General features: G+C 54.7%; 1 protein-coding gene across 3 annotated transcripts in view; it reads right to left on the minus strand.

The window, feature by feature from the left end:
* The window catches only part of TASOR2 (transcription activation suppressor family member 2), a 61040-nt gene that overhangs the window by 2763 nt on the left and 45221 nt on the right, over positions 1-13056 (minus strand). For 2 of the 3 annotated variants that reach the window (XM_030469513.1, XM_030469512.1), the window contains exons 16-21: positions 11778-12315; positions 7315-10290; positions 6357-6482; positions 5035-5188; positions 4331-4436; positions 517-698 (exon numbers count right to left, since the gene is read on the minus strand). In XM_030469513.1, the coding sequence (XP_030325373.1) occupies positions 517-698; positions 4331-4436; positions 5035-5188; positions 6357-6482; positions 7315-10290; positions 11778-12315 (4082 nt within the window). The remainder of the gene's footprint in view (positions 1-516; positions 699-4330; positions 4437-5034; positions 5189-6356; positions 6483-7314; positions 10291-11777; positions 12316-13056) is intronic. The other variant, XM_030469514.1, reaches the window with a different exon arrangement.

Genomic DNA, 13056 nt, shown 5'->3' on the forward strand with positions numbered 1-13056 from the left:
CCATCCCTCCAGGCCCTTGTCCCAAGTCCCTCCCCAGCTTTCCTGGAGCCCCTTCAGGCACTGGAAGGTGCTCTAAGGTCTCCCCATTGCAGCCTTCTCTTCTCCAGCCTCAAACACCCCCAACTCTCTCAGCCTGGCTCCAGAGCAGAGCTGCTCCAGCCCTCCCAGCAGCTCCAGGGCCTCCTCTGCACTGGCTCCAACAGCTCCGTGTCCTTCTGCTGCTGGGGACCCCAGAGCTGGACACAGCTTTACCCCAGGGGGGTCTCCCCAGAGCGGAGCAGAGGGGGACAATCCCCTCCCTGCCCTGCTGCTCACACTGCTGGGGATGCAGCCCAGGACATGGGGGGTTTGATGCCTCTGTTGAGGTCCATCCAATAAACCAGCTCACTCCATACCCACAGCTCAAATTCTAGCAGTAAAAGGAGCAAAACTGGGTGGTTCCTGTTCTTCCTACAACCTCCCAGACCTATTTCAGATGTTGCTCAAGAGGTTTGAGAGTCCAGAGCCCATCCTTACCTGTGAGGTACACAGCAAACCTGGAGCTGATGTGCTGGACCTGCAGGTTCAACAGACATTTGATGTACTCAGATTCAGGGGATGACCTGGAGTCACAGGGGTGGTAGTGCAGCACCTCCAGCAGATCAGCTCCTTGGCATGACTGGAGGATCAAATGCTTCTTCTGGGAGTTGGGATCCACCCTGCCAGGAGAGAGGAAAGGTGAGGATGAGTTTCAGGATGAGGAGGGATGGTGAGCATAAAATGGGTGAGGTGGGAAGGGAGCTCAGAGCTCATCTCCTCCAAGCTCCATGCCCAGGGACACCTCTCATCCAGCCCAGGTTGCTCCAAGCCTCATCCAACCTGGCCTTGAACACCTCCAGGGAGGGGGCAGCCACAACTTCTCTGTTGTGGCAATCTGTTCCAGAGTCTCAGCACCCTCCTCCTGAAGAACTTCTTCCTCAGATCCAGCCTGAACCTCTTCTCCTGCACTTTCAAACCATTTCCCCTTCTCCTAGCACTGGACACTCTTCTGAAAAGTCCCTCTGCAGCCTTCCTGGAGGTTCCCTTCAGGGATTGGGGGGCAGCTCTAAGGTCCCCCTGGAGTCTGCACAATCCCAGCTCCTCAGCCTCTCCTCATGGCAGAGCTGCTCCAGCCCCTGGATCATCTTTGTGGCCTCCTCTGGACTCATCCCAACAGATCCATGTCCTTCTTCTGCTGGGGACACCAGCCCTGGATGCAGGATTGGAGGTGGGGGTCTCCCAAGAGCAGAGCAGAGGCTGGGAATCCCCTCTCCTGATCTGCTGGCCATGCTCCTCTGGATGCATCCCAGGACAGGGTTGGATTTCTGAGCTCCAGGAGCACACTGCTGGCTCACGTTGAGCTTCTCACCAACCAACACCCCCAAATCCTTCTTTTCTCCACCCATTCTATACCCATGGGATCTCCCTTTCCCCAAGGTGTCATTCTTCCAGCCTCATGGGACCTCATCCACTCCCCCCCTGCACTAATGGAGGTGGGATATGGGAAGTGTCACCACATGGATGTTGTGTGAAGCAGGAGAACAAAATGAGTCCTTGGTCCAGGCAGCTCTCCAGGACCTCAGGGCTCAGCATCCCCCTCCATGGAGCCCACAGATGCCCCACAAGTGCCAGTGATGGAGCCCAAACTGCTCCCCAGTGGTGTCCCCTGTTGAGGCTGAGTCCTCACCTCCTCAGCCATGGGGAAACCCCTGACCCCAACCTGCTCTGTCTGAACAACTTCAAACTCAATTCTTTGTGCTGTCTGAACCTGGAGAGGGTCTGGGATTTCCCCTCCTTGGCTGGAGCATTTTCTGCTACACTTTCCCATCTGTTGGCAGCTCCTTGCTGCTGAGCCACCCTGCCCAGGTAACAAAGGCAAAAAAAAAATCCCATTCCTCTCTGAGATGGGATGTGATAAAAGCTGAAGATGTCCATGGGTGTCACTGACTGCTTTGCTTCTCTTTTGTAAATGGCATCACTGACACCCTCACCTCCTTGGGAAGAACCTGAATTAGCAGCAAACAGCAGCAGGAGAAGTTCTGCTTCCCCTGGGTTTGACTAAGGGATGAGGAAGGGACTGGAGCATCTGTGCTGGGAAGAAAGAGTGAGAGGCCTGGGGCTGTTGAGGCTGGAGAAGAGAAGGCTGAGAGGGGATGTGCTGAATGTCCATCAGTAGCTGAGGGGTGGGGGGCAAGAGGAAGGGGCCAATCTCTTTTTGGGGGTGGCCAGGGAGAGGCCAAGGAAGACTGGGTTGAAGGGAGAAGAGAGGAAGTTGCAGCTCAGCATGAGGAGAAAGTTGTTGAGGGTGAGGCTGAGGGAGCCCTGGCCCAGGCTGCCCAGAGAGGTTGTGGAGTCTCCTTCTCTGGAGCCTTTCCAAACCCCCCTGGCTGTGTTCCTGTGTGGGCTGCCCTGGGGGATCCTGCTGGGGCAGGGGGGTTGCACTGGGGCATCTCCAGAGCTCCCTTCCCACCCCTGACATCCTGTGGTTCCCTGACACCACCTCAGTAACAAACTGTTCTTACATCTTCTGCATCTCATTTGAGTACAAACACCCCTTGTAGTGGGACTCTTGGGCTTTCTGATCTCCCTTGCAACCCTTAACATTCTGTGATTTTAGGATTCTCCATGCTCCTCAGGACACTTTGGTTCCTCTCCCACATTTGAAACCCAGAAGCCCAAATCCCTCCCCCAGCTCAGGTACAGGATGAGGCAAAGAAACAGTGGGGAGATGGTGGAGGAAGAGAGAGACTCAGGAAAGGACCTTCAGATCCTGGAGGGTGAGTGTGGAGGAGCTGGGCTGAGCTGGTGGGAGGGCAGCTCAGTTTGCAGGGGCAACTTTTGGAGTGTGCAGCTCCTCAAGTGACATCTCTGCCTTTCCTCAAGCCCCTTGCAGGAGGGAAAAACCTCCTGGAGATCCTGCAGGGTGCAAGGGGCAGCTGCCAGAGCTCTGCCTCATCCATGATGGATGGAGTTGGAGTTGGGCTGATTCCAACGGGATGAGGTTCAACATTCCAAGGGCCGGGTCCTGCACTTTGGCCACAACAACCCCATGGGGAGCTCCAGGCTGGGCACAGAGTGGCAGAAAGGGACCTGGGAGTCTGGATTGCCAGGAAGCTGAAGAGGAGCCAGCAGTGTGCCCAGGTAGCCAAGAAGGCTAATGGCATCCTGGGCTGGCTCAGGAAGAGCGTGGCCAGCAGGTCCAGGGAGGGGATTCTGCCCCTGTGCTCAGCTCTGGGGAGGCCACAGCTTGAGTCCTGTGTCCAGTTCTGGGCCCCTCAGCCCCTCAGGAAGGAGATTGAGGTGCTGGAGTAGGTCCAAAGGAGGCAACTGGGCTGGGGAAGGGACTGGAGCACAGATCCTCTGAGGAGAGGCTGAGGGAGCTGGGGGTGTTGAGGCTGGAGAAGAGGAGGCTCAGGGGAGACCTCATCACTCTCTGCAACTCCCTGAAAGGAGGTTGGAGCCAGGGGGGGGTTGGGCTCTTTTCCCAGGCAACTCTCAGCAAGACAAGAGGGCAGGGTCTCAAGTTGTGCCAGGGGAGGTTTAGGTTGGAGATTCGAAAGAATTTCTTTCTTGAGAGGGTGATCAGGCATTGGAATGGGCTGCCCAGGGAAGTAGTGGATTCTCCGTGTCTGGAGCTATTTCCAAAGAGCCTGGATGTGGCACTGAGTGCCATGGGCTGGGAAGTGCAGTGGGAGTGGATCAAGGGTTGGACTTGATGATCTCTGAGGTCCCTTCCAACCCAGCCAATTCCATGATTCTATGATGTGCATGAGACAAACAGAATCCCAGAATATTTGGGTTGGAAGAGACCTCCCAGCTCATCCAGTCCAACCTTTGACCAACACCATAATCTAACTCCTAAACCATGTCCTTAAGGACCAGGTCCAAATGCCTTTTAAATCCCTCCAGGGATGCAAACATTCCAGGCCACCTGATTCTCTCCAGGTTCTGTGTCCTGCTGCTCCATCTCTTTGAGGTTTTAAAAAAAATCAGAACTGTCAGTTTGACCTCCTCTGTGGCTGGTGTTGGATTCATGGTTGGGCTCGATGATCTGAGGGGCCTTTTCCAGCCCAGATGGTTCTAAATGGGGAGTTCTGGTAATTCCAAACTCCAGGCACGTGTTCTCTCATTGAGAAGAAAAATTCTTGTTAAGAAAACCTTAAAATTCCTCTTGTAAAAGGCCAGAAGTCAACCAGAGGCCCCTCACTCACCCCATGTCCCTGCACTGAGTGTAGATTTTACACCATCCTGGGGGGGGAAGGTGGTGATGAGGGGAGCAGGGACAAGGAAACCCCCACTGCAGAGCTCTCACCTGATTTCTTCTCTGAGCTTCTTGCTCTCCCTGTAGTGCAGGAACCACTTCCACCTCCCACTCCTGTTCAGCTTCTCCAGCACCTTCACCACCTCTTTCAGCTGGCCTGAGGAGACACCAAGAGCCCCAAGGTACTCAAGGGTGGAAAAGGAGTTTTCTGGGGGTCCCTGGCCCATCTTGGGCCACTTGAGGCTGCTCAGGGCTTTTTTCCAGGTGAGGTCTGAGCATCTCCAAGGATGGAGACTCAAAGCATGGGTGGAGAAACTGGCATCACACCCTAATGTTTGAACTGTGCATTTTTTCCTCCTCCTCTCTGAAAGGAAAAGTGCAACTTGTCCCTGTCACCTTGTCCCACCACCCTGTGTCACCAGGAGGTGGCTCCATCCTCTCTGCCCCTTCCCATTAGGGAGCTGGAGACAGCAACCAAGGTCTCCCCTTTGTCCCCCCTTCTCCTGGCTGAAACATCCTTGTACAAGCCCTGCCCCAGATCCTCCCCATCCTGGTGGCCCTTGATGGACTTTTAGATGTTTTTTTAGGGGGTCCTACTCTGGATCCACAATCCAGGTGGGGCTTGAGGGGAAGAATTGCCCCCAGATCCACACACTAAAGCAGGAGCAGAGCTCAGAGCTGGCCAATTCCTGGAAGGTGCCAGGAAAGCTGGGATAAGGAAGGAGCTGACACCAGAGGCTTGGAACCAGACTCACCCAGTGTCACCATTTCCAGCACCTCCTTGTCTGACACCATGAAGCCACCAGTGTGAAACAGCTCCTGGTACATGTGGCTTGTTACATCTTCAGGGTTGTCCACCCCAGCAAACACCACGTTGGGACAGTGCTTCAGCTTCAGCAAACATGGGACCTGCTCAAAAGTAAGACATGGAGAGCTTGAAGCTCCTGGGACACCCAGGGAACCCTTCCTGTCCTCTGCCTGCACCACCCCAATGCTTCTGACCCCAAAGCCTGACCCCAAAGCAGCAGAAGGTGACAGGGGAGCCACCAGCAGCTCAGTCTGCTGCATTGGAGTCCCCAAGCCAAAGCCTGGCTGAGCTGCTCCATGCCATGGGTGAGCCCAGCTTGACTCCTCTGAGCTTGGCTACTCCAAGGGATGTTACTCAGAGCTCAAAAGGGGAGAAAGAAGAAAAGGAACTGACAGGGTTTGTGTTTTGGGGGGACACCACCTGGTTTTAGCCTCTCCTTCTTCTTTCCAGTGGAGACAAGGGGGCATCCACAGACAAATCATAGAATGTCAGGGGGTGGGGAAGGGAGCTCTGGAGATGCCCCAGTGCAACCCCCCTGCCCCAGCAGGATCCCCCAGGGAAACACATCCTGTTGCACTGGGGCATCTCCAGAGCTCCCTTCCAACCCTTCACATTTTTGGTTCCATGAAATCCCCATCCCTGGAGGTATGAAAAAACCAAGTGGCACTTTGGGACATGGTTTAGTGGTGGGGTTGGGAGTTGATGACCTTAAGAGGTCTTTCCCAGCCTTAATGATTCTGTGTCAACCCCTGTGGTTTGTAGCTCCTCTCATGGTGATTTTTATGGTCACCACCATGTTTTACACCACGAGGACATCACTGGGAGCCTGCAGGCTGTGGGGCAGCAACATCCCAGATCCCAACCCAGACCTCCAGCACTAAATGTCTTCAGGTCCTTCAGCTGCTGCTGTTCCAACCATCTGGGGAACCATTTGGGGCTCCCTCAGCCTCACCCTCAACAACTTTCTCCTCATGCTGAGCTGCAACTTCCTCTCTTCTCCCTTCAACCCAGTCTTCCTTGGCCTCTCCCTGGCCACCCCCAAAAAGAGATTGGCCCCTTCCTCTTGCCCCCCACCCCTCAGCTACTGATGGACATTCAGCACATCCCCTCTCAGCCTTCTCTTCTCCAGCCTTAACACCCCCCGGGCCTCTCAGACTTTCAAATCTGAAGCTCTTTAAATTGTAAACATTTTTAAAAACCCCTTTCAAACAGATCCTGACATGAAAAATACTGTTAAAAAGCCCAAAGAAGGTCAGACTCAAGCCTCACATTGTGGATGTGGGAGGAAATGTCCTCATTCCTGATGACAAGGAGCAGCCTCTCAGTGCCAGAGCGTTTGGCTTGGCAGAAGCTCAGAGGTTCCATCTCCACAAAACCTTCTTTCTTCAGCAAGGTCTGGAAAAGAAATGGTTGGAGATGATCTTTCCAAGACTGGTGCCACACTTCTGGCACACAGATGTTTGGAGAGAGGAAGAAGAAGCAGGAAAATCAACCCCAAGGTGACTGGGGGAGCAGCCCAAGGTGTTCCTCTACCACTAAACCATGGTGTGCTCCAGCCAGAGGAGGAGGAAGCAGCAAATTGACCTTTGTTGGTAAAAAAACCTTCTAGGAAACTTGAGCACCTCACTGTCCCATGCACAGCACCTCTTTGGTGTTATTTTGGAGCAGAAAATCCTCCTGTGTTATCACCCTCTCTGAGTTTCCAACCCTTTAATGCCAGCTCAAGCTGGGAGAGGTGGAGTTCGGGATTCTCCTGCATGACCTCCAAGCTCTTTAGGCCCAGGGGATGTTCAACTGATACAAGAAGAAGAAGAAATGGCTTCAAATTGTGCCCAGGAGAGGTTTAGATTGGATATGAGGAAAAATTTCTCTCTGGAAAGGGTTGTCAGGGCCTGGCCCAGGGTGCCCAGGGCAGGGCTGGAGTCCCCATCATCCCTGGAGGGGTTTCAGAGCCCTTGGGATGTGGGGATGAGGACATGGGTGGGGTGGCCTTGGCAGGGCTGGGTTAATGTTGGACTTAGTGATCTTAAAAGACCTTTTCCAACCCAAACAACCCCATAATTCTAATTTCTGGTGGTGGGAGGAGCTGAGGTGGCTCCTGCCTCACCCAGCACCTTGTCCCACCATCCTCAACTCTCACCTAAGGGCCACCCCAGAGCCATCCAGGCAGGACCCAGCTCTTCCCTTCACTGTTGCCAAGAAAAGTCCAGGCAGGACCAGCTCTTACCTTCACCCTTGCAAAGAAAGGTTCCTCACTTGTCTCCACCAGGTAGAAGAAGATCCCAGAGTGGCCCATGGCCTCCTTGGCCACTCCTTGCAGGCGGAACCTCAGCGTCCTGCACAGCTCCACCATCATCTCCTCCAGGGCAGCCACCTTCTCAGGGAGGGCCACCCGTGTCCCCTCCTCCCCTGTGACCTTTCTGTGTGTTGGGACCACCCTTCCCCTCTTAAGCTCAGCCTCAGCCCTGCTCAGCATCACCCTGTGGAGCTCAGCACACTCGTCCAGGATGAGGGAGATGTCCCCCCCCGAGTCCTTCAGCTTCTTGGGGTATCTGAGCTTGCTGAGGTGGAAGGGATCTGAGTGACCCTGGGAGGGGTTTTGGGGTCTGGTTCTGCTCCTCTTGTCACAGAGGGTGGTGTCCTGCCAGGGGGTATAGGGGTCCCCACAGCAGCTGCTTTGTCCCTGCCAGCCGAGCCCGCTCAGCCAGGTGTCTGAGGGCAGGATTGTCACCTGCAAGGGGCTCCTGCTCCCTGGGGACAGTGGGGTGGGGTCTTCTCGCCCAGGTGACATCCCCTGGGGAGGGAAGTCTTTTGGGAAGATGCTTTTGGAGGTAGAAAGAGGTGGTTGCCCACTCCTTAGGGTTTCTTTTAGCTTATAGTGGAAACGGAGGCACTCCATGTCCAGGGTGTGCTGGGTGATTTCTTCAAACCCCTTCCAGGTCCTCATCAGTGACCTGAACAAATGAGACTGTCCCCTCCTGTGGCTCTTTGAGGGCTCCAGCTGCTTTTCCATCTTTTCCTGGGTTTTTCTGGTGATCAGGAAGTTGTGGTAGTCCTTGAGGACCCCCTGGCTGTCCCTGATGTTGATGTAGGGGGGAATGTGGCTGCTGATGGCCCAGGGACAACTCCAGTGCTCACTGCACCCCTCCAGCTGCTCCAGGCTGCTGCAGGAGGTGTCACACAGAGTCCTGGCACCTCCAGCATCCATGGTGGAGAAGCTTCTGGCTGTCTGCAGAGCCCCCAAGGTCCCCCCCACATATTCCTCCTCTGAATCACTGGAGAAAAACTCCAAGAGATCACCAGAGTCTTTGCCAGGGAGCTGCTTTGCCCTTGGGAGAACATCTGGAATGTCCTCAGTGTCCCCAAGCTCTGGGATTTCTCCAGAGAACCCCCTGGGTGGGTCTGATGGGGTCATTGGGGTGGGGAGAGGGGGGATTCCTTCCTCTCCCACCTCCATGCAGCTGTGGTGCAGACCAACAAACTCCTCAGATCCCTCTTGCTTGCCACCAGCCAGCTCCAAGTCCTCTGCTGGAAAAGGACTGGGAAAAGGGACACTGCTTCCTTCTTCCAAATCTTCAGGAAGGTGGAATTCCTTCTCCTGGCTCCCTCCTGGGCTCCCAGGGGTGGGGCAGGATCCTGGGGAATCCTCTGGAGCTGGATTCACACCAGGAGAGAGGATTTTGAGGTGCAGACCAAGGGCTGAGTTTGTTCTGAGACCAGGTGGAGAAGGTGGCACCAACCTGAGGTCACCTGGTGCCAGGACATTGCTGGGGGAGGTCTCTGCTGCCTCTCCATGGCACCACCCTGGGTCTTTTCCCACTTTTTCTGCACATTTGGGCTTCAAGGAGCCACCCAGGCTCAATTCTGGAGCAGTTCCTTGCTGGGAGGACTTCCCATGGTGGCACAGGGCTGCCCCCACCTTGCTTTGCTGTGACAATTTGGGGAGGGGGTCTGTGTCACCACCAGGAGGGAGAAGATCCTGCTGGGGGGGAGAATTAGGAGCTGAGTCCCCATGGGCAGGTGGGGATGGGCTGTTTGGGGAGCTGGGGGTGTTCTTGGGGTGTTCCTTTGTGGCAGAGAGCTCCTCCCTCACCCAGGAGGAGGCTTCTAATTCCAGGAGGTGTTCAAGAGAGGTTTCTGGGTTCTCCTGGGGTGTGACAGCCACCCTCTCCACGTTCATTCTGTCACTCCTGGGGGACTCCTCTAGAACAAGGCACAAATCATCACTCTCCTCAGTTTCAGAGTCATCTGCCAGGGCTGTGAAGTCAAAGATGAAGCCCTGGCCACCCCCTGAGGACTCTTCCAGCACATCCCTGGGGTTGGTAGAAGGGCTGCTCCCCTCTTCTTCCACCAAACCTTTGTCCCCTCTTTGGTTTGGGTCATCACTGCTCAGAAAAGTGAGGTCAGCACAAACATCACCTCCAGACCTTTGGGAAAGGCTCCTTCCCAGGTCACTCTGTGATGGAGATTGGATGCTTGCCACGGCCTCCTGGTCCTTTGGAGCAGCTCCAGGATCTGTCAGTCCATCCAGGGATGTCAGGCAGACAGAGCTGGAGTCAGGGGAGAAGGTTGGGGACAGTCCCTGGCTGCATGGTGACTCCAGAACTGCTGCACCAGCAGCTTCACTCCCAGGAGGAGTCCAACTTCCTGCAGAGGGCGCCCAAACATTGTCCTTCTGCTCTCCAGGAACACCAAAATGCTTTGGAGATTCCCAATTCCCTGGTTTATGCTCCCTGGGATCATGCTCAGTGTTGGCATCATCACCTTCAGAAAACACTGAACCACAAGGCCCCAGGACCTCACTTCCATGCCCAGAATCCTCTTTTTCTCCCTTTTCCAACTCTTCCTCCCCTTTTTCTGAATGTCCAAATGGGTCTGGTGACTCCTTCCCTTCCCCATCATCAGCCTTCTCACTTTTGGGATGTGCTTCCAAGGGCATGGAATCACTGGTGGACCCATCCTTGACCTCTGTGCAGTTTCCAGCATCTCCCATGCTCTCCAGGTCCTCAGGGGGGCCAGGACCACCCCCTGACCCTGCTGCCCATCTGCTCTCCTGCTGCTCTCCATTTCCAGTTGGGGAATCTTTCCAGGGAACTGTGCTGGAATTTGGGGTTGTGTTTTCCCTGCTCAGAGCAGCTTGGGGCTTGCAGGTGGCACTGGGGTCATTGGTAGCATCTGGAAGTTCCTCCTTGGGTGGCTCCTCCTGAAAAAGAACAATTCAGAAGTTAAAATTCCTCTGCTCTGGGTGGGAACCCCCCTGGGGTAAAGCTGTGTCCAGCTCTGGGGTCCCCAGCAGCAGAAGGACACGGAGCTGTTGGAGCCAGTGCAGAGGAGGCCCTGGAGCTGCTGGGAGGGCTGGAGCAGCTCTGCTCTGGAGCCAGGCTGAGAGAGTTGGGGGTGTTGAGGCTGGAGAAGAGAAGGCTGCACCGGGGAGACCTTAGAGCACCTTCCAGTGCCTGAAGGGGCTCCAGGAAAGCTGGGGAGGGACTTGGGACAAGGGCCTGGAGGGATGGACCCTGCGAGGGGGAAGGGTTTCCAGCTGCAAGAGGGAGATGGAGAGGAGATCTTGGGCAGGCAGGGAGGAAGGCAGGGAGGGAGAAATTGTTTGGGGTGAAGGTGCTGAGCTTTAGAACCAGGTTGCCCAGGAAAAGAGTCTCTGCCCCATCCCTGGCAGTGTTCAAAGCCAGGTTGGATGGGGCTTGGAGCAATCTGGGAGGGAGGTGTCCCTGCCCATGGCAGGGGGGTTGGAATCAGCTGAGCTTTCAGTTCTCTTCCAACCCAAACTATTCCAGGATTCTATTTCTTGGGAAGGGAGAGAGGGAGAAATTCTTTGGGGTGAGAGTGCTGAGCCCGTGGTTGCCCAGGTTGCCCTCAGGAGCTGTGGCTGCCCCATCCCTGGCAGTGTCTCAGGTCAGGTTGGATGGGGCTTGGAGCAAAGGAGGTTGAGAGGAGACCTTCTGACTCTCTGCAACTCCCTGAGATGAGGTTGGAGCCAGGGGGGATTGTTCTCTTCTCCCAAGGAACAAGTGATAGGACAAGAGGGAATTGCCTCAAGGTGGCCAGGGGAGGTTTGGATTGGATATTGGAAGAGCTTTCTTCACTGAAAGGGTTGTCAGAGCCTGGGCCTGGCTGCCCAGGGAAGTGGTGGAGTCCCCATCCCTGAAGGTGTTTTAAAGCTCTGTAGATGTGGTGCTGAGAGATGTGGCTTAGCACTGGACTTGGTGCAGTTGGGTAAATGGTTACACTTAAAGCTCTTTGCCAACAAAATGATTCTGCACAGAATCCCAGAATGGGTGAGGTGGGAAGGGAGCTCAGAGCTCATCTCCTCCAAGCTCCATGCCCAGGGACACCTCTCATCCAGCCCAGGTTGCTCCAAGCCTCATCCAACCTGGCCTTGAACACCTCCAGGGAGGGGGGCAGCCACAACTTCTCTGTTGTGGCAATCTGTTCCAGAGTCTCAGCACCCTCCTCCTGAAGAACTTCTTCCTCAGATCCAGGCTGAACCTCTTCTCCTGCACTTTCAAACCATTTCCCCTTCTCCTAGCACTGGACACTCTTCTGGAAAGTCCCTCTGCAGCCTTCCTGGAGGTTCCCTTCAGGGATTGGGGAGTTCAGATGTAAAATATTCTGGGTGTAAAAGAAAAAAAAAGGTGTTGGTAGATTCAAATCCCCTAAACCCCAAATTCTTACCATAGTGATGGCTGAGACATCCTGCAAGTGTTCTTCAGGATTCACCCCTGGCTGCCTGGCTCCCACAGGAAGGGTCTCAGCAGCACGTTCAGCAAGCAAAAGGCTCTCAGGACAGCTTGTGGAGGAAGGCTCTTCCTCCTCCTCACAGGGTAGCTCCCCTGAAGAAGATGATACAGTACTATCAACAACACCACGAGTCCCATCAGCATCAGTCTGAGAGTCTGCAGGGCTCTCCTCTGGCTGGAAAGGTCCCTGGTGTCTTGTGCTGCAATCCAGAGAACTGCTGGGAGTCTGGTCAGGGTCTGACCCAGAGTCTGCAGGGCACGTCTCCAACCCAAACCAGTCCTCACCATCATCACTGAACTCAAGGCAGTCCCCAGTGGTGTTGATGGAGACAAATTTCTCAGGGTTGCTGTGCTCCACCACCTTCCTTGTGCTGCTCAGGAGTTTGCTGGGTTTGCTGTAGAAGAGAGCTACCCACATGTGAAGGATCAGCTTCATCTCTTCCACATCATCAGGCAGATCAGGGTCCCAGGGCCTGGCAGGAAAAGCAAACACAGCCTGAAACATCTTCAACCTCCCTCTGGTTGATCAGCACCAGGGAACTCATCTCCTGGTTCCACTACAACCTGAACCTCCAGCCCCATCCAACCTGACCTGAGACACTGCCAGGGATGGGGCAGCCACAACTTCCTTGGACAACCTGGGCCAGGCTCTCCCCACCCTCAAATTCAAGAATTTCCTCCCCATCTCCAACCTCAATCTCCCCTTTCTCTCCAAGTTTTAACCCATTTCCCTTGTCCTCTTCCTACCCCCCGTGTCCATAGCCCTATCCTATTTGGGTATGAGTGTGTGCTGACAGTTTTGCTGCCTCAGTTCTTCAATCAAAATCCTTCCTTTCAAACTCCCCCTCAGAACAAGGGAGTTCTGCCACGGGGCTGCAACTGTTTGGCATGGAGGAAAAAAAATTTCCTATTGTTTTTTTTTTTACCTCCTGGGTTGAGTGCATTTTAGAGACCAACTCAAACCCAGTCTTGCTGTTGAGGTGATGTCCTCACAAATCTGGAGCATTTAAAACATCCAGGTCCTCCTGCATTTGCCTCCTTTGAAGATGATGGAATTGTGGAATGGTTTGGGTTGGGAGAGACCTGAAGGATCATCCAGTTCCAACCCCCTGCATGGGCAGGGACACCTCCCACCAGCCCAGGGTGCTCCAAGCCCCATCCAACCTGACCTGAGACACTGCCAGGGATGGGCAGCCACAACTTCCTTGGACAAC

The sequence above is a fragment of the Calypte anna genome, chromosome 1 (genome assembly GCF_003957555.1).
Source record: "Calypte anna isolate BGI_N300 chromosome 1, bCalAnn1_v1.p, whole genome shotgun sequence".
Lineage (NCBI taxonomy): Eukaryota > Metazoa > Chordata > Aves > Apodiformes > Trochilidae > Calypte > Calypte anna.